The sequence below is a fragment of the Terrapene carolina genome, unplaced genomic scaffold (genome assembly GCF_002925995.2).
Source record: "Terrapene carolina triunguis isolate 2854851 unplaced genomic scaffold, T_m_triunguis-2.0 Scaffold66, whole genome shotgun sequence".
Lineage (NCBI taxonomy): Eukaryota > Metazoa > Chordata > Testudines > Emydidae > Terrapene > Terrapene triunguis.
In genome coordinates, this window is record NW_020664417.1 from 33,730,156 (window position 1) to 33,757,111 (window position 26,956).

Below are 26,956 nucleotides of genomic sequence, written 5' to 3' on the forward strand. Positions count from 1 at the left end.
AGAAGGGTCTCAGAGCTCAGCCTTCAGCCCAGTTCCAGACATCCACATTGTCATTTTATAACCCTTCAGCCCAAGCTCTGTAAGAGCAAGTCAGCTGACAGAGCCAGCCTTGGGTTTTTTATTGCAGTGTAGACATACCCTAAATGGCCCAGTGAGACTCCCAAGCTCAGTATATTGTATGTAGAGACAAGAGTATTAACAGAACATCTACTTTTTCTTAATGGTTCAAATGAAAGGAACATTCTCTCCACCCAATTAAAATTGAGAAAATAAGTGATTTTAATAGCGTAAAAGCTAACCTCACTTAATTTTATTATAGGAAGTCCCCGTATACATCTCCCCCTTATCCGTTGTTTCGGATATCCGTCGCTCATCAGTAAGGGAACTTGTTCCAATTTATGTTGGTCCTGATCCACATATCCATCGTTTACACGGATTGGGACCAATGTTAATTGGAACATGTTCTCCTATTGTACAGTACTGGCGTCCGCTGGCCACGTTCAAGGCTTATTACCTACAGAGGACATTCTCCATGCTGATTAAGGAGACGGGAGGTGAAGGAAAGCCCAGTGTAAAGAGTTTTGGTAGTCTTACGGCATCTTGAACGGCGTGGAAAACATTGACGCGTTGTAGGAAGAGGTCACTGTGCAATTTATGAATGGCATTTGGTGCCATGCATGGCCAGATGCGGTCCACAGCTTCGTGGAGTTTGATGCCGTTCCTGCTCTCGAGCAAGAAATTGTCAAGCTGGTGAAGGATGTCGGCTTCGAGGAGGAGGATGTACAGGAGTTGTTGGAGTCTCATGCTGAGCAACTGACAAATGAGGGACTGATTGAGCTGCACCAACAACGGATATCTGAAGAAAGGAAGGACGATGATGCTGATGACATAGGGCAGGAAGCCAGGAGTCTGATGACAAAGAATCTCTCTTGTTTCTTTGGATTGCTGGATGAGATGATGGAAATCATAGAGAACAGTGATCCTTTTTGTGAACAGTCTGCCAAAGTCTCCAGGACTCTCGATGCAGTGGCTTGCTACAGGGAGATCTATCGTTCAAAGATTCATGAAGGAGAACAGATGTTGGTAAAATCCTTTAAGTCTTCTTCAGTCAAAAAGCCAGCCACAGAAAACCCAGCCACCACCCCTCTCTAAGTTTAACATAATTGACATTGTTTTATCCTGTATTACTGTACTGTTTTTACTGTATTAAAATGATCTGTATTTGAACAGTGTTAGTAGGGTTCTACATTGAATAAAATAATGTTTTATGTGTAAAATGTGTACTGTATAACCTGTCATTGTAAAAAGGTACACTGTTTAGGCGAAAAGAGCATTGTCATAGGCGAATGTGGTGAAGTTGTGAACGCATCCCCCCTCACCTCTTATTCCATTATTTCTTATGGGGAAAAATTCCCCTGTATATGTTGTTTCAGTATCCATTGCCCTTTTCAAGAACGCAACCCCAAAGTATACAGGGGACCCTCTGTAATTGAAAAATATAAACTTGCCGTATAGGTCTGGGCATCCAGCTAATCTCAGGGGTTTTCTTTCTTCCAGGCTAGACATGAAGAAAAACTTGGACAACTCCTGAGAGCAGCAATGAAGAGAAAATTGATTATTTAATTGCAAGCAGGGCTGCAGCCAGGAGTTATAAGTAAGGCTACGTTTTAGTCATGGGTATTTTTAGTAGAAGTCATGGACAGGCCACGGGCAGTAAACAAAAATTCATGGCCTGTGACCAGTGCATGACTTGTACTATATACCCCTAACTAAAACTTGGGCTGGAGGGCTGCAGATGCTCTGTGTGGGGGGCAGTCCGGGGCGCCACAGGTGCTAGGGGAGTGGGCAGTGGTGCGCGGCCCGTAAACCCCGCAGTCTCCCTACCCGGCTCTGCGCATCTCCCCGCAAGTGGCCGGCATGTCCCTGCAGTTCTTAGCAGGAGGGAAGGCCAGGGGGGTTCCGCGCGCTGCCCCCACTACAAGTTCCGGCTCCACAGCTCCCGTTGACCAGGAACCACAGCCAATGGGAGCTGCAGGGGCAGCGCACAGAGACTCCTGGCTCCTCCGCCTTGGAGCTGCAGGGACATGCTGGCTGCTTCTGGGGAAACTCGCCCCATGCTACCCCGCACTCAACCCCTGCCCTGCCCCGAACTACAGCTGTAGGGGTGGGGGAGCCGCGGTGGCCTGAGACTGCCCCAGCAGCAGCTGATGCGGCTGTCCCGGAGACTACCTGAGCTGCTCGGGCAGCCGCACCGGCCACTGCAGAAGTAATGGAGGACATGGAAAGCCACAGAATCTGTGACCTCTGTGACAGATACGCAACCTTAGTTATAAGGTCTGGGCCAAGCTGTAAAAGTAAGCCCCCCAGAAGCCTAATGGTCCTCCTTTCCTCTACCTCTTCTGTTCCACCTTGTTTCTCCCTTGTTAGTTTGTTTGTCTCTTATTTCTCTCCCCCTGTATTCAGGGTTCTGATAGGAAGTAGAGAAACATGCCTCTTCCCCATAGCCCAGAGAAATACAGGGAAGATGCAACTACCTTGTTGGGGTCTAAATATTAATTGTATGTTGGAATTTCATACACTCTTCTGCCCCACTCCCTTGCTAGTTAAGATCTGACTTCATTTTTCTTCCACAGCTGATCAGTGGGAGCAAAAGAAACAGTTGCTGAGGAGTCTTATATTGTCACTACTATTCAGGCTCCTATAAACAAGGAGGAACTGTTGGGGCAGAGGAGAAGCTGCCTATTGAGTGGCTCCTGGGTCAGGGCACCCTGGTCAGGCTGGGCCTAAAACAAAGTTCTTGGTTATGCCACACTGATTGTGCACAATGGCCGTGTGATTGGTTGATGGGGACTAAATCAACATAAGAAATACAAACAAAGTACTGTAACAAAAATTTTACTATGCCTCCACCTGACACCCCTCCTCCCCCCCCCCAACCACAAATTTGCATCAGCTTCTATAGTTTGTATAATAAATATCAGAACACAACTTTTGGCAGTGTGACATACTTTAATGTCAAACACAGATTTTCCACTTTAAGTTGTGTTTTTAGTGCTACTGTGTTTTGTTCCCGCTATAAGACCCTGCTCTCAGTTGCTTATAACTTTGCCAAACTTTTAACCATTTGTGCTGAAAATTTCCATACCAGGTGTCTGGGTCAGGCTTTTTAAAACTATTTCAGTTAGAATGGTTCAGCTGTTTTTGACAAGGAGGTTACAGAAACATGCATTGTTTTGCCCATGTTAAAAATTCTGGTGACTTTCTCTTTGAGAAGCTTTAACACTTTGGTTTTGCAGCAGGGACTTAACATTTAGCAAGGGGCTGCCTTTGTGTCAAGGATGTGCCTTTGCCTTTCCTGTAAAAACCCACCCAAATTTGGCTAATTTAGAAGCCTTTGAAAAATCACAGTTGGCGTATACTCAGTAGAGGCTTGTTAGTTAACCATTTAAAGTTTCTGAAGATTGTCTCCCCTGACCATGATCAGGGCTGGCCTTACCATGAGGCGAACTGAGGTGGCTGCCTCAGATGCCGGACTGTGGGGGGGGTACCACTAGGACCCAGAGTGTAGAAAATTGTCTGCTGCTGGTGCGTATGTATTCTCTCTGCTCTAGATGCCCAGAGATGGTGGAGTGCTGTGCTGGAGGAAGGAGGGCATAAGAGACATAACAGGCAGCAGGAGAAAAGAGAGGGAATAACAGAGAGCAGGAGCTGCAGGGAGAGAGGAGGAGGAGCCTCTAATGTACCTCTCTAGCACCCCCAGGAGCCTGGACTGATTAACACCAGCTTCTCAGGGAGCTTCATGTTTCCTACTGCTTCCCTGAACCCACTTGAGGAGAAGAGGCAGTCAACTGAAGTAGTAGGAGCCAGTTAGGCCCTTAAGACGCTGATATCTTCCCTCACTCAGGCCCTGCTACCAGCCTGCTTATTTGTCCCTTTCAATTGAGTGTTGAGAGCTACTATAGCTGGCACAGAACAGCAGTCATGAGTGAAAGAAGAAAATGCCCCTCTGGGGCAGCATTCAGAAAAAGAAAGAAACCAAAGGAAGCTTTTCTATTTAAGCAGGAAGGAGCTCTCCTGAGATACATAGACACAAATGTTCACAGTGAGCCTTCTGGCCCCAGTGAGGATGTGAGTGGTGAGGAGATGCCTGATCTTCCAGTTAGTCAGAGTGCAGGTGACCTGGCAGCTATTGCAGCATCCATATCTCCATCTCAAATGGATGTAATCATGCACGTTCCTGAAGAAAAGTGTAGATCAGAGAAGAGTGTGGTGGAGGCGCAAGAAACAACTGCTGCTGAGTTTAGTTCCTTAAGTCTAGATGATCCAGGACTGTGGACCCACTTGAGCAGTAGCCTGAGGGACTTCCTTGTATTGCATGGGCCACAGCAAATGAAAAACTTCATGTTCCCCAAAGACAATGAAAATAGAAGTTTCCATCCAACACATTACTGGCGTGAAATCCCCAATGGTGACAAAGTGAAGAAGCCATGGCTTATGTACTCAAAAACCCAGAATGCTGCATACTGTTTTTGTTGCAATCTCTTCCAGTCTAATGTTCCAGCCACATTGGGTTCTACAGGAACAAAGGACTGGAAAAATCTGGTTAGAAATCTGGCATACCATGAGAAGGCAGCAAATCACCAGAGAGCATTCCATAGGTGGAAAGAGCTTGAGATGAGACTAAGGTTAAAGACCACCATAAATGATCAGCATCAAGAGAAGATTTCATCAGAGTCTCTTTACTGGTAAAATGTTCTGAAAAGGCTCATTGCTTGCTACCCAAAACCTAGCACTGCGTGGCACTTCAGATCAGCTGTATGTGCCAAACAATGGAAACTTCCTTAAAATTGTGGAGCTGATGGCTGAGTTTGATGCTGTACTCCAGGAGCATCTACGAAGAGTCACCACCCAAGAAATGTACACACACCACTACCTTGGAAAAACAATTCAAAATGAGATTATACAATTACTGGCAACAAAAGTCAAACAAGATTGTGGCAGATCTGAAGTCAGCAAGATATTACTCTGTTGTTCTGGATTGCACACTTGACATCAACCATATGGAATAAATGATTTTAATGGTGCATTTTGTAACAACAACAGAACCTAGTCAAAATGTCCCTGCAATGGTGACTGTCAGAGAGCATTTTCTAGAATTTATTGACATTAATGATACTACAGGAGCTGGTATGACAAATGTGCTTCTTAAAAAGCTGGTAGATACGGGAATTGCGATAGCTGACATGAGAGGTCAGGACTACAATAATGGTGCCAACATGAGAGGAAAGAACAGAGTGCAGACACAGATCCGAGAGTTAAACCCTCAAGCTTTTTTTGTCCCATACAGTTCTCATTCATTGAACTTGGTGGTCAGTGATGCAGCATCAGCTTCTAGTGAGGCTGCTGAATTTTATAATGTAATTCAAAGTATCTATGTATTTTTCTCTGCATCAACTCATTGATGGCAAATTTTGAAGCAACATCTGGGAACATCCTCTCTGACACTGAAACCACAGAGTGCCACATGATGGGAAAGTCGAGTGGAGGTGATAAAGCCTATCAAACACCAAGTTCGGAAGATAGATGATGCCATAGTTGCCATTATGGAGGATAATGCTATGACAGGAACTGTTTGTGGGAGAACAGTGGCAGAGGGAAATGGAATCACCAGAAACATACATAACTTCAAATTTCTGTGTGGCTTAGTGTTGTGGCATGACATATTGTTTGAAATAAATGTTGTAAGCAAGAGACTGTAAGGTGTTGACCTTGATATATCTGGAGCAATGGAACAACTGGACAAAGCAAAGTCATACCTACAGTCTTACCGGTCAGATGAGGGATTTTAAAATGTTCTGAAGAGTGCACAGAAGTTGGCAGAGGAACTTCACACTGAAGCTATTTTCCCACCCATTCAAGAATACAAGAGTCACCGAAGAAGATGACATTTTGATTACGAGGCATGGGATAATCCCATAAGAGACCCCAATCAACAATTCAAAGTTGAATTCTTTAACCAGGTGCTAGATTGTGCAATACAGTCAGTTGAACGTTTCATGCAGCTCAAGGAACACAGCAGTATATTTGGGATGTTGTATGATATTCCAAAACTCCTCACTGTACCTGAAGAAGACCTACACCGGCAATGCAGGGCACTAGAGACAGTGTTGACACATGATGACATGCACGATATTGATCCGAGTGATTTAGGTGATGAACTGAAAGCCCTTTCAAGATACATTTCAGCAGGATCAACTCCAAAGGCTGTTCTGGAATATATGTGCACAAATAAGATGCCCACCCTCTTTCCAAATGCTTTTGTTGCTCTGCACATACTTCTAACACTTCCTGTAACAGTTGCCAGAGGAGAATGCACCTTCTCCAAACTGAAGTTAATAAAAACACATCTACGCTCCACAATGATACAGGAGAGGCTGGTCGGCCTTGCAACCATCTCCCTAGAGCATGAGCTGGCCCAGACTGTGGACGCAGTTCAAATCTTTGCAACCAAGAAGGCAGGGAAAGCACCACTTTGATTGTTCAAACAGTTAAAAATGCCAGTGTTTACTATGCAGACAAGAAAAGTGACATTTGTTGTTCAGGTGTTTGAAAGTTAAGTGTTACTTAAATTTTTTGAACAAGGCATTTTAAGTTGTTAGTTCTCCTATATTGGGGTAGGTAGCACAGCAGTACCATCGGAGTAGAGCAGGAAGAAGGCAGAATTGAGACCTTTCAATGTTTTGGCCCAAGCGAGGGAGCATGGGGGCGTCATTTGAACTCCCCGCCTCTGGTGCCAAAATGTTGTGGGCTGGCCCTGACCATGATTGTCTCCCCTGCGGTTGCAGGAGGCTAAACAGGCCTTTTTCTTCGACTGCAGCTTCTGACAGCTCTAGGCTGTGCTAGGTCTGGAATGGAGAGCCAGGAATCTTTTTTCCGGTGCTTTCAGTAACCCTTCTTCCAGGGTAGCGGAAGAAGCTGATTGGAATGCTGAGGAGCTAAGAGCTGGAGGTATGAAAGAAGGGGGAGTAAATTGAGATCAGGAGCCTGGGTGGGATGGAGACTGATACTGAAACATGGGGTGGGAAAGGTTTCAGAGTAGCAGCCGTGTTAGTCTGTATCAGCAAAAAGAACAGGAGTACTTAGTTACAAATTTACTTGAGCATAAGCTTTCGTGGGCCCACGAAAGCTTATGCGCAAATAAATTTGTTAGTCTCTAAGGTGCCACAAGTACTCCTGTTCTTTATGGGGTGGGAAAGAAGAGGTGGGAAACTGGGTGTTGGGGGAGGGGGAGACTGCTCCAGCCTCTCTCAGATGTTCCCAGTAGGAAGTGGGGGTGCTGCTGCTTTGGTTTCAGTGGGTGGTCAGCCTAGAAATGTTCATATGTTAAGCTGTTGTTTAGGCATCTGCCAAAACATTCCTAAGGCATGCAAACAAGGGAAGGGAATGATGATTTTTAATCATTTATATCTTCAGCAAAATCTAAGTAAAGTTTCACTGGGCAAAGAAAATGCACTTCTGTACCTGAGAGCTGTCCCCCTGCCAAGTACCAGAGGTTTGCTGTAACCTATGGAGGTGTGAGAGCATCTCAGAGAAAAGGTGGGAAGAATCTTTTTAGCATGGGAAGTGTTAGTCACTACTAGCTTCTGCGATACTATTCCCAGAAAAAAAAAAGTTAAGATTGACAGTACATATGAAAAAATATTAGAGATGTTATCACTATTCCAAAACCAAGCACTGTAAATTTGGGAATTTAGAATGATAGTTAAACTTAAAAGAAATCGAAGTGTTTTTAAGGGATATAAATGCATAGTTAGGACACTCAAACAACCGTAACTCTACCCTATAGTAACATGAGGCAAAAAACATGTGATTTTGATTTAAGGCATTTTAGTATTTGTTCCCAGATTAGATTAAACTGATTTTTAAAGACACATTAGATTTCCCCAACCCGCTGTGGTATCATTACACAACAGAGAGAGGTTCTTTAACTGTGTTTCCGTAACTTAATATGTTAAATTTAACCTTTAACTCTGGATTTCTTGGTGTTTTTATTTTTTAAAAACCTAGTTGTGGGGTAATTGCAACATCCTTGTACTATCCTCTCATTTCCCCCTACTTCCTATTTTCCAAGTTCCTCCTGCTTCTTGCATCTTTACACATTCTCCTACATATACATCGCAAATTGCCACTTCCTCCTGTCTTCCATACCCCTTTCATATCCAGTTTTCTCCTCACTCCTGCACCTTCTATGTTCTCTTACACACAGTCTAGTTTTCCTCTCCTTTCTGCCCTCATTGAGTAGTTCTGGTGAAAAAGGGCAGTTTTCAAAAGAAATAACAAAAATACTTCAAAAACAGACTTCAATGAGGAACTACAGAACTGGAATTAATTTGCAAACTTGACACCATCAAATTAGGCCTGAATAAAGACTGGGAGTGACTGGGTCACTACAAAAAGTAATTTTCCCTCTGTTGATACTCACCCCTTCTTGTCAACTGTTGGAAATGGGCCACATCCACCCTAATTGAATTGGCTTCGTTAGCACTGATCCCTCACTTGGTTACGCAACTCCCATCTTTTCATGTGCTGTGTATTTATACCTGCCTACTGTATTTTCCACTCCATGCATCTGATGAAGTGGGTTATAGCCCACGAAAGCTTATGCCCAAATAAATTTTAGTCTCTAAGGTGCCACAAGGACTCCTCGTTTTTCCTGATACAGACTAATACGGCTACCCCTCTGAAAAATATAGAATCGAGTCATTTCTTGTTATACTTTTTCGTAGCCAAAAGAGGCTGTTTATAACATTCTGTGGTGCAATCCAGACCACTGAGTGGCTGTCACCCCAACACTGCAACTTTGGGTACCTCACTGTGCTTTACTGTTGTAGCTTCCAACGTGGCTCACTTGCAATCAGCCTGCCAGCATGCAGGTCACACCCTGAATGTCTGTGTATAGTCACAGCTTTGGTTCAGCAATGCCGACCCCAGCAGCCTGTCAGTATGCTCCATTCACACTCTGGCTTCCATCTGCCTTGGTTACCACTTGCAGAATGACCCCACCTCACTCCCAGTTCTGGGTTTCTCCCCAAAAATGTGTTCTGCACTGCCCACTTTCCTGAACAGTTCAGATATTGGAGGTCCATTGTCCCTGTAAGGGGTCAGTGTACTGCTGCTTTTAAATGGAGTTACCTGCTCAGTTCAGTTTAAAGACAACACTGGATTAAACTAAAGAAAAAAACAAGTTTATTTAACTACAGAGAGAGAGAGGGCGATCTTAAGTCAGTACAAGTATAAGGCATTAAAATCAGAAATGGTTACAAGAGAAATAAAGATAAAATGCTTCCTAGTGCTAAAACTTAACAAACTAGATGTGGATCAAGGTGAAATCTCTCACCGCATGTTCCCAGTAACACTGCTGACCAAATTCTCAGACCAGGATCTGCTCCCAAAGGCTGTTTCTTTTGTCGTCTTAGGTGAAAGAGAGAGAGATGGCTAGGGAGAGAGAAATTGGAGTGTGTTTGCCCTTCATTTTTATAGTTCAGCCACCCTTTAAAAATACATTTTTCCTGAGGTTTGCCCCTATATAAAGTTCATTCCCGCTGTGGGGATGGAGACAAAGAGTCTGGTGAAAGAGGTTCCGTCCTAGTAAAAGAAAAAAGATTCTCCCTATCCCAAAGGAGCAAGCCCCAGACCCAGGTCAATATACAAGTCAGATTACCCACAAACCACACTGTTGCGAATCCTTTAGACTCTAAAATCTAAAGGTTTATTCATAAAAAGAAAAATATAGATGAGAGTTAAAATTGGTTAAATCGAATCAAGTACATACAGTAATGGCAAAGTTCTTTGTTCAGGCTTGTAGCAGTGATGGTATAAACTGCATGTTCAAATAAAGTCTCTGGAGTACATCCACAGATGTCATTCAGTCCTTTGTTCAGAGCTTCAGTGTAGCAAAGTTCTACCAGAGGTAAGAAGCAGGATTGAAGACAAAATGGAGGGGTTTCCAGGGCCTTTTATATACTCTGCCATGTGGAAGGACACCCCTTTGTTCTTACTGTGGAAAAATCACAGCAGCAAGATGAAGTTTGGAGTCACATGGGCAAGTCACATGTCCATGCGTGACTCATTTCTTTACAGGTAGAGCAGCCATTGCTCACATGCTACCTTGAACGTTCTCAGGAAGCCTTCTCATGTGGATTGGAGTCTCCCAAGGTCCATTGTCAGTTAAGTGTTTCTTGATTGGGCACTTAATCTGAAGAGTTCCTTTTCAAAAAGCTGGCCAAATGCTTCACTGGTGCTACTTAGAATCAAACACTTTGAGATACAAGTACACAGCCAATATTCATAACTTCAAATACAAAAATGATACACACATACAGCCAGCATAATCATAACCAGCAAATTACAACCTTTTCATAGACACCTTACTTGACCTCCTTTGTATAAGATTTGGTGCAACTATAGGACCTTGGTTGCAACGATGATCTATATGGTCAGTTCATGTCAATAACATCACAGCTCACAAGCATATTTTATACAAAGATTATTACAATAGTGTATAGGGTGTGTATACAGGGGTGCTTTTGGTCATACTGGTATAGTAAATCTTCAGAGAAACTCACAAGGTTTGAATTCTTTCAAAATGGTCACTGTCTTTCATTGTTGTCAATGACAGGGAAGCCAAGCTGTTCGCAGGATGGTGGCTGCCCCCTATACTATCTGGAAGTGAATATACTCATGTCCATTCTCATTCTTGAAATGACCGCCATATGTGGCTTCAGTCCCAATGAGAACAACTGAGCTGGCAGTCATTTTGAAAGTCTGCTGTTCTTTGCGGAATTCTCTGTAGAACAAGGAGGAGAAACTTTTCATTTTTGAAGAACAACAGGGAGGAAAATGACTGAGCCTTTAGAAATAATTTTTCAAATGTAACCTATGCATAAGATTAAATGGTGTATGTAGTGACAGTTCCAAAACCTGCAGATTTATTCACCTGAAACCTGGTCAACACCTATGTTAACCTAGTTACGTTTCTCAGGACTGTGAAAAATTTCACATGCTGTGAGATGTAGTTAGGTCAACCTAACCCCACGGTAGATGCAGCCCCCATTGGCCTGGAGCAGCGAACCATGGCCAGTGGGAGCTGCGATCGGCCGAACCTGCGGACGGGGCAGGTAAACAAACCGGCCCAGCCCGCCAGGGGCTTTCCCTGAACAAGCGGCGGACCAGCTTTGAGAACCACTGATCTAGGAAATTAACAATACAGATTCCTAATTCTGAATTTACCCCAAAATTGCATAAATACCATAGAAATAATGTAAATACCCTTCTTGGAATGGGCCACCAAAATACCCTGAGAGAACCTGCTTCAGTCTGGGAAAAACCCTCTTCTGAGCACACACCCACGGTTGTCACCTACCACCCACACTGGAACCCATATGGGGTATCGTTAGGGCTCCGTGACTTCAGCAGCAGCCAGTGTGGCTGACCCCAGGGCTGCCCAAGCAGCTGGCTCCAAGGTCAGCTGCTCAGGTGGTTCCAGGTACAGCCACGCCAACTGCTGCTGGAGAGACCCCGGGGACTGCCACACCAGCCGCTGCTCGGGCGGCCCCTGGCAGCGGGCCCTGAGCGGCCGGCCCCGGGCGCCCCCTCCCAGCAGCAGCGCCCCCCTGACACTCCCTGCCTCCCATCTCCTCCCAGCAGTGTGCCTCCCTCTTCCCCCCCCCCCCCGAGATTTAGTCAGGGGTATTTATAGTATAATTCATGGATAGGTCATGGGCCATGAATTTTTGTTTATTGCCCATGACCTGTCCATGACTTTTATTAAAAATACCCATGACTAAATGATATCCTTAGGTACATTAAACAATTACAACTGAAAATTGATGAGAACCACATCCTGAAAGAAATCTTTCCTGCACCCCCTCTTCTGACCTTTGAACAACATCCCCTCCACTTCACCAAGCTCATCATCAGAAACAAGCTACCCACAGACCAGCACCCACCAAATCAAAGTGGCACCAGACTCTGCAATAACAACAGATGCATAATCTATAGACTTATGTCCATTGTTATGATGATCAATACCCCATCCTATGCACATATACAGTACCCTTATGAGAAAAGAAAAGTAATGTGCCTTTCCATATTTATGTCAGGTTGGCATGCATTGTATCTTGCTCTTTTAAAAAACACTTTCATCGTGTTGCAGGGCAGGGAAGGGAATGTACAGGGCAATTATGAACAATGGGAATGCAAAAATCACTCATAATTGAGAAGAAAAATGAGCATACGGGTTTCTAAGGCTATTCAAAGAAAGGACTCTATTTGGCAACCAATCTAGGAGCAGCCACTTAGGAAGAGCTGTTCAGGGTTTTACTGGCATAGCTGTGTCGGGTAGGGGTATGGGTTTTTCACACCTCTGACCACTGTAGTTATTCCTAGAAAACTTTGCATGGGCCAGGTCTAAATGACAGACACTGACTTTAGCTTAAGTTTAACTTAAGTCATTATCTGTTTAAATAAAACCATAATAATGGTGTTTACATCATGTTTTGCACGAGTTTAACAATTTAAATTACACTGGTGCAACTTTTTTGTGTAAACAAGCTCTAAGGGGGCAAATGTGGATTAAGACTGAAAAGATGATCCATTGGATCGTGGGACAGAACTGTTTCTCCAATTTCTACCAAGCTACATTGTTCTTCCTGAAACAACTTGGCCAAAGAACTAAATTTGGATACCACAAAATAATAACAATAATAAAATAGTGGAGGGCAGGACCTCAGTTTCTGTTTTCTGCTACAATTTATTGATTTAGGCCCAGATCTTCAAGGGTTTTTAGGCACCTCCTTGGTTTGTATCTAAATGTCTGATTGTTTAAACACCTTCGCTGGGATGTCAGTAGAAATGTGGATGAAACAAGTACAAAAGCTGCAAGATGGTATCTGTTTTGTCCTGTGTTTTATACTTTGAAATGTAAACTTGTCTTTGTGAGAAAAGCTCATATTTTTTGAGTCTTAAAATTTGGAAGTGCCTTTGAGCTGTCATTCAGACATTTGTGCCATTATTACAGTTCATATTGGTGTTTATATTTAAATCCTAGTATTCAAAAGGCACATTTGATGAACTAGGAGTGAAGTTGGATTTCTCTGTCACTGTGTACATCTTTCTTATAACTTAAATGAACTGTAAGCATTTCTTTATTCTAAGCAATTAGGGGGTATTGTTTGGATTTTACTGTAGAAAGCAAGCCCCAGGGCAAAAATGGCTGCCTTTTCTGTAATGTTGCAGTGTATCTTCAGTGTTAACTTGTGTGGCCTGGTGCATTTTATATTCTTAAACCAGTTCATTCTGTTTTACTTTAAGCTTAGTCACCTTCAGGCATAGCAGGCTGCGTTGATTAAGTCTGCTGTTCCGCCTTTAAGCACTGCTAGATTGTAGCCACTAGCAACCGGGCTGCAATAATTTCCCTTTGATGACATCATCGACTGTGGAAGAACCCAGTTGCTGCAACAAGCCAGCACACAGTCCAAATCCTGATCAAATATGGCAGCTTTGCAGCCTGCTGCTGTTGTGTAAGAAATGGTTCGGTTGTTCTGAACTAACAAACACTCTTTTTGTTTGTTACGCTCATGGATGTATCTTCTGATCCTTATTTACCATACGATGGGGGAGGAGACAACATTCCATTAAGAGAATTGCATAAAAGAGGTATAATGAATTTATGGTATGATTCAATTTCTTGTGTGTTTGCATGTCTGCGTGGTAGGTTGTTTTCAAATTTGAAGCAGAGCTTTTAATTGCTGCATTACTTTGTTTAGCTTGTTTTTGTAGGAAAAGAATCCAGCCCTTACTGATCCTTGTACTGTCCTTGATTGTTTTCTCTGTGGGCAGATTAGTCCTGCTTCACATCACATCAGCTAGTGACTCCATTTTCGGTATGCGATAGCCTTTCTAAACTTCTCTTCCATTTCACCAAGAAAATAAATGTATCAATTTTTTTTGTAGCTTACCATGATCAAACTGGTAGAAATTTGTAAAGGAAGCAATTTCATCCTTTTAGATAACTTAAAGGGAATACTGATTACCTTGGGCTTGGAAGTTTCTGTACATGCTTTCAGAATTAACTCCTTCCTGGCATGTTTGAGATTTAAAAGAAACAGTATCAAAATGCAATATATTAATTAAATCAACGTCAGTGGTTTTTTTAAAGAAATACATGGTTGTGCAGTTGATACTTTAAGTATTTGCACTTCAAGTACGTAAAAGGTTGTTATAAAGAGGATGGTGGTGAATTGTTACCCATATCCACTGAGGACAGGATAAGAAGTAATGGTCTTAATTTGTAGAAGGGAGATTTAGGTTAGACACTAGGAAAAAATTCCTGACTGTAAGAGTAGTTAAACACTGGAACAACTTACCTATGGAGGTTGTAGAATATTTGTCATTGGGGGTTTTTAAGACTAGGTTAGACATGCACCTGTTGGGGAAGGTCTAGATAATTCTTAGTCCTGCCTCAGTGCAGGGGACTAGACTAAATCTATCGAGGTCCCTTCTAGTCCTACATTTCTATGATTCTCTTGCTCACAGGATATCAGGATTTTAAAATGAATGTAATGTCATTCCCAACATTGATAAAAATATCTTTTTATGTGCCTGGGCACAGCCTTTTATTTCTTAGAATACATTGTAGGTGTTAAAGCAAAATGTGTGAAAGATTTGGTGTAGTATTGAGGAGAGAAGTAGATTCTAATACAGTGGAAATAGAATAAAATCATACTTTCCAAGTCAGGAAAAAAGGCTCCTTTGATTGGTTCTCTCTTAGGTCTGTCAGGTTGAACTTTTCTGCTCAAAAAGGTATCTCTGCTAATTAAGTACTGTAAGCCTTTCTCAATTTAGTTTCCTTTTGAAGTTGGTTAACGTAACATTGAAATGTTATCAATATTTGTTGCTTTAGAAAACCATGTTTTGTGATGGAATTTGAGAACAGATAGCTTGAGAATAATAGCTTGATTTACATAAAATGAATTGTTTTTCTGGATGGTATGGAAATTCTAAGTTCTTTAATCTTTCCACTCAAGCTTTTATTTCTACAGAGAAGTAATTAGGCCGTGCATTTGCTTATTCAGCATTTGCAGCTTGTATTTCAGTGCTTGTTATGAGCAGCTTTTGTGATTCCTTAGATAATGTGCAATAAGCTACATTAGAACTAGTTGCCTTTCCTCTTGTACAGTGTGTGTCTGGAGAAATTAAAATGTGCTTGTCTTAACTATTACTTTTTGAACACAAGTGTTCTCTGACCAAATTGCCTTTGTGCTGGATAATTTTGCAGGCTGGTTTATAGAAGTCAATTGTGAAAATTTGCTGACAATATTTTGTTGTTCCGCTGCAGATTGTTTGGCTTTTTTGGTTGCCTGATATCACAGAATGTAGTTTTGCAATAATTCTGTAAAGAGGAAATAAAGATGAAAGCTTCAGGACACTCAGTATAATTTGTTTTACCTTTGTGCATTTTAATTAAGCATTTTAACAGAATAGGCTGTAGTTTTCTAGGTAATTTACACATTTAGGATGATGATATAGGGCATAAAGCCAAAGGCAGAGGAACTTGCAGCACCCACTGAGGGCAGTAATCCTGTAAAATGCTCTGTCTCGTATGTCGTTATTGCTCTTACAAAACACAATTTGCACACCCTCTAAAGAAAACCATCCGGGGCTGTACTGAGTATTGACAAGATGGTGACATCACTTGCAGCCAACCAGAAAGCTCCAAGTGTGATTCAAGTCATTTTATAACTTTTGATCAAATTATCTTGAACAATATGCATGATACTTCAGTTTGTTGGAGTGACTTTAGATTGAAAGATCGGCTTACCATTGAATAATAGATCATACTTCTTGCAAATCTTCATTTGGTTAATTCATGCTACCTAAAAACAGTCAGTAGAAAATTCTTGCCTCAAATGTAAAGTTTATGCCACACACAGTTGGCAAAAATATGCTTCCTTTCTCTTGAGATTCAGTACAAAAGATATATTTCATGTTTTTGTCATCTTGAGATAAAAATGAGGCATGAAATGCTAACAGCAAAAATGGAAACATACACCAAACTCTTACATTTTTATATTAACTGTATCTCTGGGGAAAGTACCAGGAAACTTACCCTGCATGGTTTTTAATGGTATAAACTCTTAACAAATTAATAAAAAGTACTTATTGATACGGAGAGCAAGTTTCTTAAATGATGTGTTGCGGGGGAGGACTTTTTCATAACTAACACACAAGATAAAAAACGATTTAGTGACAAGACAAAAAGACTGCCTATATGTGCATATGGAGATGAAATTAATATCCACATTGCAAAATTGCTTTGTAGTGTTGCTGTGTACTGTTAAACCAGCTTCATTGGCTCACCCCAAAAGTGGCTGCACTTGAGCAATTATAAAGTGATGATTTAATTTAGTGGGGTCTTGTGAGGCTTAGTTAGTTCAACAAAGGTCTTTACTGACATTTCCTGATGAAATGAGATATCAAGTATTATATCATTATTAGTATAATCAGACCCAATAATTTTCCTTAGTCCTTGCTATTGTAAAAGAGCCTATCAGCTTTGGTTATTTCAATCCAAATATACCATGTGACATATATCAAATAAAAAAAAAAACATTTATGATGATTTATCTTTCAATTGCTGATTGTGGTCCACAACCTTCTTCATTCAGAACAAATGTGCTTTATAGTAAATATAAATGTTAAAGTGAATATGTGGTCTGAACTTCCTTTAACTTGGCTTTAGGCTGTACTCTTCATACACTATGCCTGACTCATCCGCAATTCTTCTTGTGCTCCCTGTTGTGCTAATCTAACATTAAAGAGACATTGTCAATTTGAAATCCAGCCAATTTTAAAAAAAAAAGGGTTAAAAATACTGCAGTCGGAAAAATGGGTTTTAGATGCTGAAATGGGACCGCTCTTGTGTGTGAAGTAAAGTGCATATGTGTTTGATGGATCATGGCCAACTGACTATGCAAAGTACTGTCAAGTGCACAAGTAAAAATCTTTCTTTTATCTAATCTTTCAGTTTTAATAATCTTAGGTGTTACTTTCATCTGTAATGTTTTTAAAAAAATTTGTGTTTGGTTTATTTCTTAGGAAAGCTATCCCTTTAAGTACTTGACTACTGTTAATTTCCCCCCTAGCTGTCATATGCAATTAATAATGGAAGGAGCTTTACATGAAGTACTACAGTACTGAATTATAAGATGATACTGAGTCTATCCAACGTGAAGATTTTTATTGGTAATTTACATCACTTTTTTCTCTTGAGCTCAGTTTTGCACCATTTTTGGCAGTCAGACTCTTTCGATATTTCCAAAGTCTCAGGAGTTCTCTTGCCTGCCAGCTTGTCGCAGATGTGCTCACCGAGTTTGATGTTTCCAAGTGGTTCTGAAGGGGAGTGTGCATCTTTACCATTTACTCAGATTCCTAATTTTAAAAAACAAAGGCAATGCACATAATGGGCCTGATCACTGAAATCAGTGAAAAACTCAGATTGACTTAAGTAAGCATTGGATCAGGCTCTGTGTGCACAGAACACATGTGCAGCAACTTATTTAAAATGTGTTTGAAGTTCTCAAACAAAACTGTTTAAGAGATCTAGCATTTGACTTGTGTGACTTATTTACTAGCTATGGTACCTACTTGAATACTGTGTATGTTAAAAGTGTCTGTCTTACTGTAAGGTCTCAAATTTGACCTATGACGTCAGTGTTTTTATAAATCTAGGGAAACGTTTTTCCAATGAAAGACAGCACAGTAACTGGTAGTAAATAATAATGCTATGTATATTTGAGGCACCCATCACCATGGTACCTAAGTATATTTTACATGGCTTTAATTGTATGGTCAGCATTCACATAAAGGGAGCAAAACCAACAAATTACCCTATTGCAATGGTTCTCAAACTTTTGTACTGGTGATCCCTTTCACATAGCAAGCCTCTGAGTGCGACCCCCCCCCCTTATAAATTAAAAACACTTTTGTAGCTATTTAACACCATTATAAATGCTGGAGACAAAGCGGGGCTTGGAGTGGAGGCTGACAATTTGCAACCCCCCATGTAATAACCTCGCGACCCCCTGAGGGGTCCCGTCCCCCAGTTTGAGAACCTCTGCTCTATTGCCTGTAGATATCAGATAGAGGATATTATTATCTAAGAAGAACTTGAGTCACATTCTTCATACATATGTACAAAACATCAGAACAGAATAAGATCTACTTGTGTGTGCTAGGCTCTACCCCTGCATGGGGCTCTTGATTATAGGCACATCTAATGTCTGGTGCGGAGTGGGTGGGCTGGAAGCTAGCTACCACAGAGCTTTAAGGCCACATTGTGACTTTCCATATTCATGTGTGTAGGAGATATGTTCACACACCCATCCAAAGCTAGAATTTGTCCCTGGATGATTTTATCTATAATGGAAGAAGAGTCATAAAAAGAGTTGTTTAGGCTGACCATGGATGAAATGACAAATTCAGAGCCAGGATGAGTGGTGAGAGGCTGTGACTGAAGAGGTCTCCAGTGTAACTTACAGATCTTGGGGGACTGGTCTGGCTTAGATTTTGAATGGTCAGTTTGCTTGGGCTGCCCTCTGGACCCAAGCACTGTGTGCTATGGCCTTGCCCTCAGCCCCAACATGCCCCCTCCTTTGCCAGGATACAAAATGCGGGTGAAGCTCTTATGCTATAAGTTCATCAAATTTGACTTTGCCAATTGACAGAATCTATTAGCCAGAATTCTTTTAGTATTTAGTTATAGTTTATCTGGATGCTTTGCCTATGTGATTGGTAATGTTTTATGTTTAGCATTTATAATAGGTATCCCCATACTCAGAAGGTATATCTGGCCTGGACATGTAGTCAAATGTCATGACTGCCATAAGCTCATTTATAGATCTCTCCTCCGTTGGGTCCTGCCTTTGGCCCTGCAAGACAGTAAATAAATATGTACTGTGTAGTAGGCTATATGTATGTGGCATGTGACGCTTTGAAACCTGGTCATGGTGGGTTCCCCATCGCTGACATTTTTTAAATTTATTTTATGTGTTTTTAAAAGATATGCTGTAGGAATTATTCTGGGGAAGTTCTACGGATGGTGTTATATTGGAGGGAAGAGTAGATGATCACAATGGTCCTTTCTGGCCTTGGAATATATGAATCTGTGAAATCTTTTCCATACTATTTACATCTTCCTTTGTTTCCCCCAATCCATAGTCTGCATTTTGTCTATTTAGACTATAACTCTTCAGAGTGGTGACCCATGTATGGCTTCTCATATATGCATATGAGGCGCTGAGCACAGTGTGAGAACTAGATGAATAGTTATTTCCTTCCTAATCATGTATTTACCCTTCAGATAAACATTTCCCCCCATGTTTGAAAAATAAAACAAACAAACAATTATTTTCTAGTGCATCAAAATGACAGTATAAGTGAGTGTTTTCCCTCACCTAAATATCAAACATTGAATAATCCTGCTTTACATTTTTGTGCTCTACCATGTACAGCAGGGGTTTTTTTGACTAACCTTTCCAGTATTGACCCCTTCTTTCCTCATCTCCTTATGTTCACCTCCAGGCACCCCGTAGTAGTAGGTTGTATGGACTCACTGGAGGTAAATGGAGGGCACAGCCTCTGGGTATGTAGTTGCAGTCTTACAGACAGAGGATGTGATTCTCCAAAAGGCTTTTGGTTTGTTACGCTGACATTCACCCCTCTTTTTAGTCCTACTGCCCTTGAATTTTTTTTTTTTACTCTAGGTTTTTTGGTTTTGTTTTGTTCTGGTGTGTGTGGGTGTTTGTCACATGTTTACTTCTGGCTTTTCCTATTCTCCACGCCTTGTCCCAGTGAATCAGGCTTACTAAGTACTCTTTCTCAAGTAGAATGACAACCTGTGTACATACCACAAAGATTTTGTTTTTAAGTGCTTCATTACTGCTATTTCTTAAATTTAAATAAACTTTTGTCTGCTTTAATCAGAAGCTTAACGCTATCTTGTTGGATTGATATAGAAATACACATATGTAAGGGCACAAATGTATAGCTATTTTTTGTGGACTTTTTTTCTATTTTAAATGACCTGGAACCATTTGCACTGTACTTCAGGAGACCCCCCTCTGTCACTTGCTGACAAGGGACACAAAGATGAAGCAAGGCCTGGGGTTAGTATACTGCCTCTGAAAAGCCCCTCTTCCTTCTGATTTTAGCACTCAGCAGGTTTTGATGATGATGTTAGGGAGGGCTAATCCCTGCTTCCAGTATAGACTTATTAGCTTGATTTTGAATGGCCAGCGAGTCACGCAGTCAAAATATTTTCCTTTTTCACTAGGAGAGGGCTAGCATTGTTGGCCACCCAATGCTAACAGCTGGAACAGTAGTAACTAGCCATTTTGCAGGACAGAGTACTCCCATTAGAGATTGTCCCCGGAAAATAGGGATGTCTGAGCAGTGATAACTGTAGCATGGTAGACTCTTAAAGCATGTCCTTACTATAAGAGAGAGTGTGTCCAGTAACTGGACTTTTGCTTAGGAGACCTGGGGTCTTTTCCTTGCTCTACCATTGACTCACTGTGTGACGTTGTCCATTCTTTAGTTTCCCCATCTCTAAATGGATATAACACATCCACTTCTTGAAAGTTTGGAGATCTGTGAATATATAAGTGCTAAACATTATTATTATTATCATTCCTGTCTGACTGTGCCTGTGACCGGTATAGGTGTGTCCAAACTTTGTCCAGCTGAGAGATGCATTGACAGTTTGAGTGATATATCCAGTTTGCATACATTAAGACTGAGATGGACCGAGTCATTCTGGTATGTGTGGTCATCAGAGGTTATACATCAGTTTTAAAAATGAGGTGACCTTGGGTTTCATTATTGAATTCCCTGGACCTTGTTTACTCCACAGGCCACACTTGCCTGAGGTTATGTCTACGCTAGAAATGCTGCAGTGGCACAGCTGCAGCTGTGCTGCTGTAGCATAGACACTTAGTATAGTGGCTTCTTCCACTGTGTGGTAAATCTGTCACTGTAGTAAATCCAGCTTTCCAAGAGGCAGTAGCTTGGTCAACAGAAGAATTCTTTAGTCGACCTAGTGCTGTCTATGCTGGAGCTTAGGTTGGGTTATGTCTCCCAGGACTATGAATTTTTCACACCCATGAGCGATGTTGCTGGGTCCACCTAACTTTCCTGTGTAGACCACCAGCCTTAAGTTTTGTCTGTAGTTTTTTACTGAACCTCACTGGGTAATAAGAGGGGTATCTTTCAGTACCTGTAAGTGATGCACATAAGTGATATTTTTGGGTAGCTGCTCAGACACAACAGTGATGGGTAATGTTACAAACACCTAGATAAATTGATAGTTTCCATTGATTGATTATAAAGAGAATACTGCATGTGTCCTAGGTGTTAGCCTCCCTCTGCTCATCATTGTTATCTGAGCCAAGAAAGAGTATGGCAAGCAAGGAAGGAGTGTTGCAATGCTTGTGGTGTGGCGATTGGGAGTGGCGAGTATGTTATAAAAATACTTTCTTCTGCTTAAAATAATATTTACTGAAATGTGTGCAAACCTTTTCCCCCCGGCTCAGACTTGTAAATCAATTTAAACAGAATGCATTGGTGCCTTCTGTGGGATTTCATGTCATGGAATGTGGGGGCAGGAACCTGCCATGTACTCCTCTTCCCCCCCCCCCCCCAAAAAAAAACACTGGACAGCAGTTCCCTTGAAGCCTTCACACCCTGGCATTCATGGGCAGGAGCCCACAAGTTTCCTCCACTGAGGGCTTATCCCATAAGTTAAAACTTACTAGCGCTGATATTTTTTTTAAAAAATAACCTATTTCCATAATCTAGAAATGGTCCACGGATGCTTTCCAAACCTCATGATGGCAATTTTTAACTGTACTGAGCTGTGAAAGGACAACAGAGGATGATGGTTGAGCTCCTGAGGAGGGAATGAAACAACCCTGTGGGAGATATTCATGGAGAAGTGAGAAAATAAGCATTAAAAATGTGTAATGGAAATACAACATGAGAAGGATTATAAAACAGCCTGCTGTGCAGAGCTCATCGTGGAGCTGCAAGGGCAGAAAACCTACATAAGAGCTCCCCTCAACAGGGTGAAGCACATGGCAATCACTGCCTAGGAGGTTAACACACCTGATTGCTACCAGTTTTGGTAGATCAGTTGTCAGGGCTTTTGTCATGGAGGTTTGTGCTTCTATCAAGAGGGTGCCGCTGCTCCTGATCATAAAGCTTGGTAATGGACATGAGGTTATTGAGGGGTTTGTATTGTTGGGGTTCCCAAATTGTATTGGCGCCATTGGTGGGACCCATGTGCCTATCTTTGCCCCCTATACCAGGCCTCAGTGTTCATCAACAGAAAGGGGTATTTCTCCATGGTGCTGCAAGGCCTGGCTGGTCACCATGGCAGGTTCATTAATATTAATGTGGGATGGTTTGGAAAGGACTGTGGTACCAGTATCTTTAGACACTCAAGCCTGTTTTCTGCAATGAGAAATAGAACTTCGGGGGAGAGGGATAGCTCAGTGGTTTAGGCATTGGCCTGCTAAACCCAGGGTTGTGAGTTCAATCCTTGAGGGGGCCACTTAGGGATCTGGGGCAAAATCAAAAATTGGTCCTGCTAGTGAAGGCAGGGGGCTGGACTCGATGAGCTTTCAAGATCCCTTCCAGTTCTAGGAGATGGGATATCTCCATTAATTAATTTATTTATTTATTTTAACTTTTGCTCCCAGGACCACTGTGGACATTAATTGTGTTGTGATTTCTATTGTCATTCTGGAGACTCGTCTTATCCTCTGCTTCTCTGACCTATGAAGCCTTTTACTGACACTTGGTTAGGAGAAAGGACCTATTTAACTAGCTGCAGAATGACAGTGGTGTGTACATTTGGAAGACTGTAGGGAAGGTGGGGGTACCTCATGACTGGAGGCTGCTGAGGAATAGCTGCCTCGTGTGATAGGCGCTTGCAGCGTATTGCACGTTTATGAGAGAAAGGGAAAGAGCCTCATAGGTGGGTGGGAGGCAAAGGTTGTGAGACTTTCCGAACAGCCAAATTGACTGCCTCTGCTAAAGGTTAAAATTGGTCAGGGACACAAGCTCAAGGATGCATTGTGTTCCTACTTTAAGGCTAGGTTGATTTTATTGTCCCTTTAATTATGCTTTGTGCAAGGATTTTATTACATTTTTCAACTGAGTTGTAAATAATAAAGACTTTTACTGATCTCTGCACAGGTCAAATTTAAAACCAATGGAATTGTGGCAAGACACGCAAGTGCTGAGTGCACACATGTTTGTGCTGATGATGTCACAAACATGTAGGTGGGGTAGAAACAGTTCTCCATATCTTGGGATGTGGCATGGCAAGCAATATAATTGTAGGAATTTCCACTATTCTCTTTGTCTTGGGATCTGCAGTGAGGAAAGGTCAGTTCCTTGTAGTTTGGGAAGGGATAAAGTACTTCCAGCATATACAGTGTTTTCAAGGGGCTGCAGGACATGGTTAGGTTAGCATGATGGCTGTGAACATAGTGTCACCATTTTCTCCAGCAGAGCTGTCTGCCTGTCCATCATCACCAGAATCTGTGAGAGCATCTTCTCTCTCTTCTTGGTATCATGTTGAAGCAAACCACCCTTCCACTCTTCTGTATTCTTCTCTCTTCTCTGGAATGCAGCCACAAGGCCACTAAACGTGCCCTCTTGTGTCCTCTTTCTCATCCCCAAAAGATTTGTCAGGCATTCAGGCACTGATAATGGTCCTGAACTCAAGGGATTAACAATGCTGAGATTGTGATTAAAAATAACCATGAATGTCTTACAGTCCTATATATTTTGAAATGTGTCTGTTGCCCAATTTACCTCATAAAATGTAAAGGTAGCTAAAAGCTCACAAATTGTGAATTAAAGTACTTTTCTTACTGTTTTTTCTTATTCTGTATCTGATACTACAGTAAACATGCCTGCCATGCAATATGTTTGATTCTTTTTAAATCCCCCCCCCCCCCCCCCCACTGTGTGGCCATCTTGAGCAGGGACAGGACAGTTGACCAGGAGCGAGAGGGAACATTAAGCAGCACAGTAAGGTGGTGGTAGTGGGGCACATGTTTGGGGGATTTAATGTTTCAGAGAAATAAACACTTTGGAGCTTAAATTCTCTGGCATGGATGTTATTTTTTGCACGCTGGGGGAGGTTGGGCAAATAAAAGCCAAGCAGGTGGAGAGAAGCTCCTAGCTCATATTTGCCCAACTTGGTGGCACCATGATAGTACCGAGAACACGGTGTTTAAATCCCCCTATAAAACACACAATACTTAAAGGAAGAGGTCCCCTCCCCAGCATTGTCAGACTTTTTTTTTGTCTGGGTTTGGGGCTCTCCCTGGTCTCCAGTGCTGGGCCTGCCTCTGAGCTTTTCAAGTTGATGAGATCCTGGCTATCCATGGCAATCCCCACATATTCACAGTGCTATTCAGCTACTTGGGTTTATTCAGTGCTGTGCAGAACATGCCAGGATTCAGTGCTGGCCTCCCTTGCAAGAATTCAGTCTAGCTCCTCATAGGTGCATATCTCCCAAGATCTTGTTACTGTGCTTGGAATTTTTATAACTGCCAGAATGGCTTTCATTTGTTGTGGTACTGTACTTGCACCCGGGAGTGCCCTCATTCCTGCCTTTGATTTGATATCCTCTCATACCTCTTGGCATTCTGGTGACTGCTCTTAGATGGGACTGAACCTGCTCCTCTTCCCAAAGGCTAAGGAAGTGCATATCTGTACACAGAGCATGGTTTCTATAATCAGGATGTGACTCTGGGTTTGTGAACTCACCATGAGCTGGAATTGCAAGGTGATACATCTGGCTATACACCAGCGTTTAATCAGGGAGATGACATCCAGTCAAGATTACCCTAGAGAATTAGAGCACAAGGGCACATAAGTAAACAGGCACTGCAGCCCAGGAGTGCAGCAGTGCAGTGTGGGATAGCAGTGGGAGGACTGCCAGAAGCAAAACAATTAGTTCAAAATGGGGATGTGGTCACATAAAACTTATTGTGGGGGTAACTCATTCCATATTAGAGTAAATCTACTTTTAAAGTGGATTAACTACAGTAAAAGCTTTGTTATCCGGCATGTTGGGGGAATGGAGGGGGTGCTGGTTAGTCAAAAATTCCGGTTAACTAAGAGTTATATTACCAATTGAGGGAGTGAGTTTGGGTGTGGGAGGGGGCTCAGGGCTGGGGGTTGGGGCACAGGAGGGGTTTTGGGGTGCCAGCTCTGGGCCGCACTCACCTTGGGCAGCTCCCCACAAGCAGCGACATGTCCCTCGGCTCCTAGGCGGAGGCATGGCCAGGCAGCTCTGTGTGCTGCCTCCGCCTGCAGGCACCATCCCCGCAGTTCCCATTGGCCAGGAACCACGGCCAATGGGAGCTGCAGAGCCAGCGCTTCGGGCAGGGGCAGCACACGGAGCTCCCGTGGCCGTTCCTCCACTTAGGAGCAGCAGGGACAACCGGACCTGGCAACCCTATTGAAGATTTGTATTTGGAGATATCAGAAATGCTGGTTTCTAGAGCTTTCCGGCTGGTAATGTGCCAGATAACACAGCTTTTACTGTAATATGAAATGAAATGACAGATAATTTGAGGAAAAAATCTCTTGTGTGGAGGCAAGGCAGTTTATCCCAAAAAACCTCAATCCAAAGTAACTTTCAAGTGCAGAGAAGCCTTCGATCTTTGACCAGCTCCTCCTTCAGCTTGTTTCTCAAATGTCATGTGACAATGGGGACGAGTAACTCCACATAGGTTCTGATTCCCCAGTGGTGGGGTTTCCTTACATAGTTTTGGGTCTAGAGAGGGAGGAAAGAGGAGTGGCCCTGGCTCAGCTAGTCTTGAACTGCTTTCTGCAGCTGTTCTGCTGGCTCTGGCTTGCTTGCATTTTCTTTCACAAAAGCTATGTGGTCATTGATGAGACTTAAAATGACCTAGGCGTCCAAGTCGTGCTTTACGTTTTTTTCCACATATGTGACAGGTGGTTGCTTAAAGAAAGCACAACTGCTGGCCGGGATGCTGTACCCTTTCCTTCCTCCTCTGCCATTTCTCAGCCTCTTGAGCAAGGCGATTCTCTTCAAAACAGGCAGAGGCTTGATGTATGATGCAAAACCAAGTATCCGCCATCCACACTCAACGACTAGACCAGTGAAGTTGATGTTTCATAATCTTTGCCTCAACACTGGTGATGTTAGCTGCAGAGAGAACACTGACTTTGGTGCAGTGGTCTTCCCACCTGATACGGAGAATCTTCCTAGGGCAGCGAGGTCGGTACCACTCCAGACACTTAAGATGTCTTCAGTATGTCACCCATGTCTCGCACATAAAGAAGAGTGGGGCTGACTACTGCATTATAGACCAGGATCTTAATTTCCATCTGCTGATCTCTAAAGACACGACGGAGCAACTTTTCCAAAGGATACACTGGCACAATGGATCCTATGTTCAATCTCCACATTAATATTGTGCAAATTATGCAAAACTTGGATACACTGCTTTCTGGGTCCTGTGTTGCTATATAGCTGCTAGGTCAGCTGTCTGTTTTAATCACTTTTATCGCTGCTTATGCTTGTTTTACAATAATCAGCGGCTATGAGACATTTGTAATCAAGAATGTAGGCAAGAAATCATGGTAATCTTAAAGGGACATCATCAATAATGGGGGAGGGATAGCTCAGTGGTTTGAGCATTGGCCTGCTAAACCCAGGGTTGTGAGTTCAATCCTTGAGGGGACCTCTTAGGGATCTGGGGCATAAATTGGTACTTGGTTCTGCTAGTGAAGGCAGGGGGCTGGACTCAATGACCTTTCAGGGTCCCTTCCAGTTCTATGAGATATA

At 42.4% G+C, this 26,956-nt stretch overlaps 1 protein-coding gene across 5 annotated transcripts in view; it reads left to right on the top strand.

Moving 5' to 3' along the window:
• CLCN3 (chloride voltage-gated channel 3) overlaps positions 1–26,956 on the top strand; it is an 80,740-nt gene that overhangs the window by 17,689 nt on the left and 36,095 nt on the right. For 2 of the 5 annotated variants that reach the window (XM_024194840.1, XM_024194873.1), the window contains exon 1: positions 13,540–13,716. The exons of 2 other annotated variants lie outside the window; for them this stretch is intronic. In XM_024194840.1, the coding sequence (XP_024050608.1) occupies positions 13,638–13,716 (79 nt within the window). In that variant the 5' untranslated portion in view covers positions 13,540–13,637. Of the gene's footprint in view, positions 1–13,539; positions 13,733–26,956 lie in introns of those variants that run through there. One more of the 5 variants, XM_024194866.1, reaches the window with a different exon arrangement.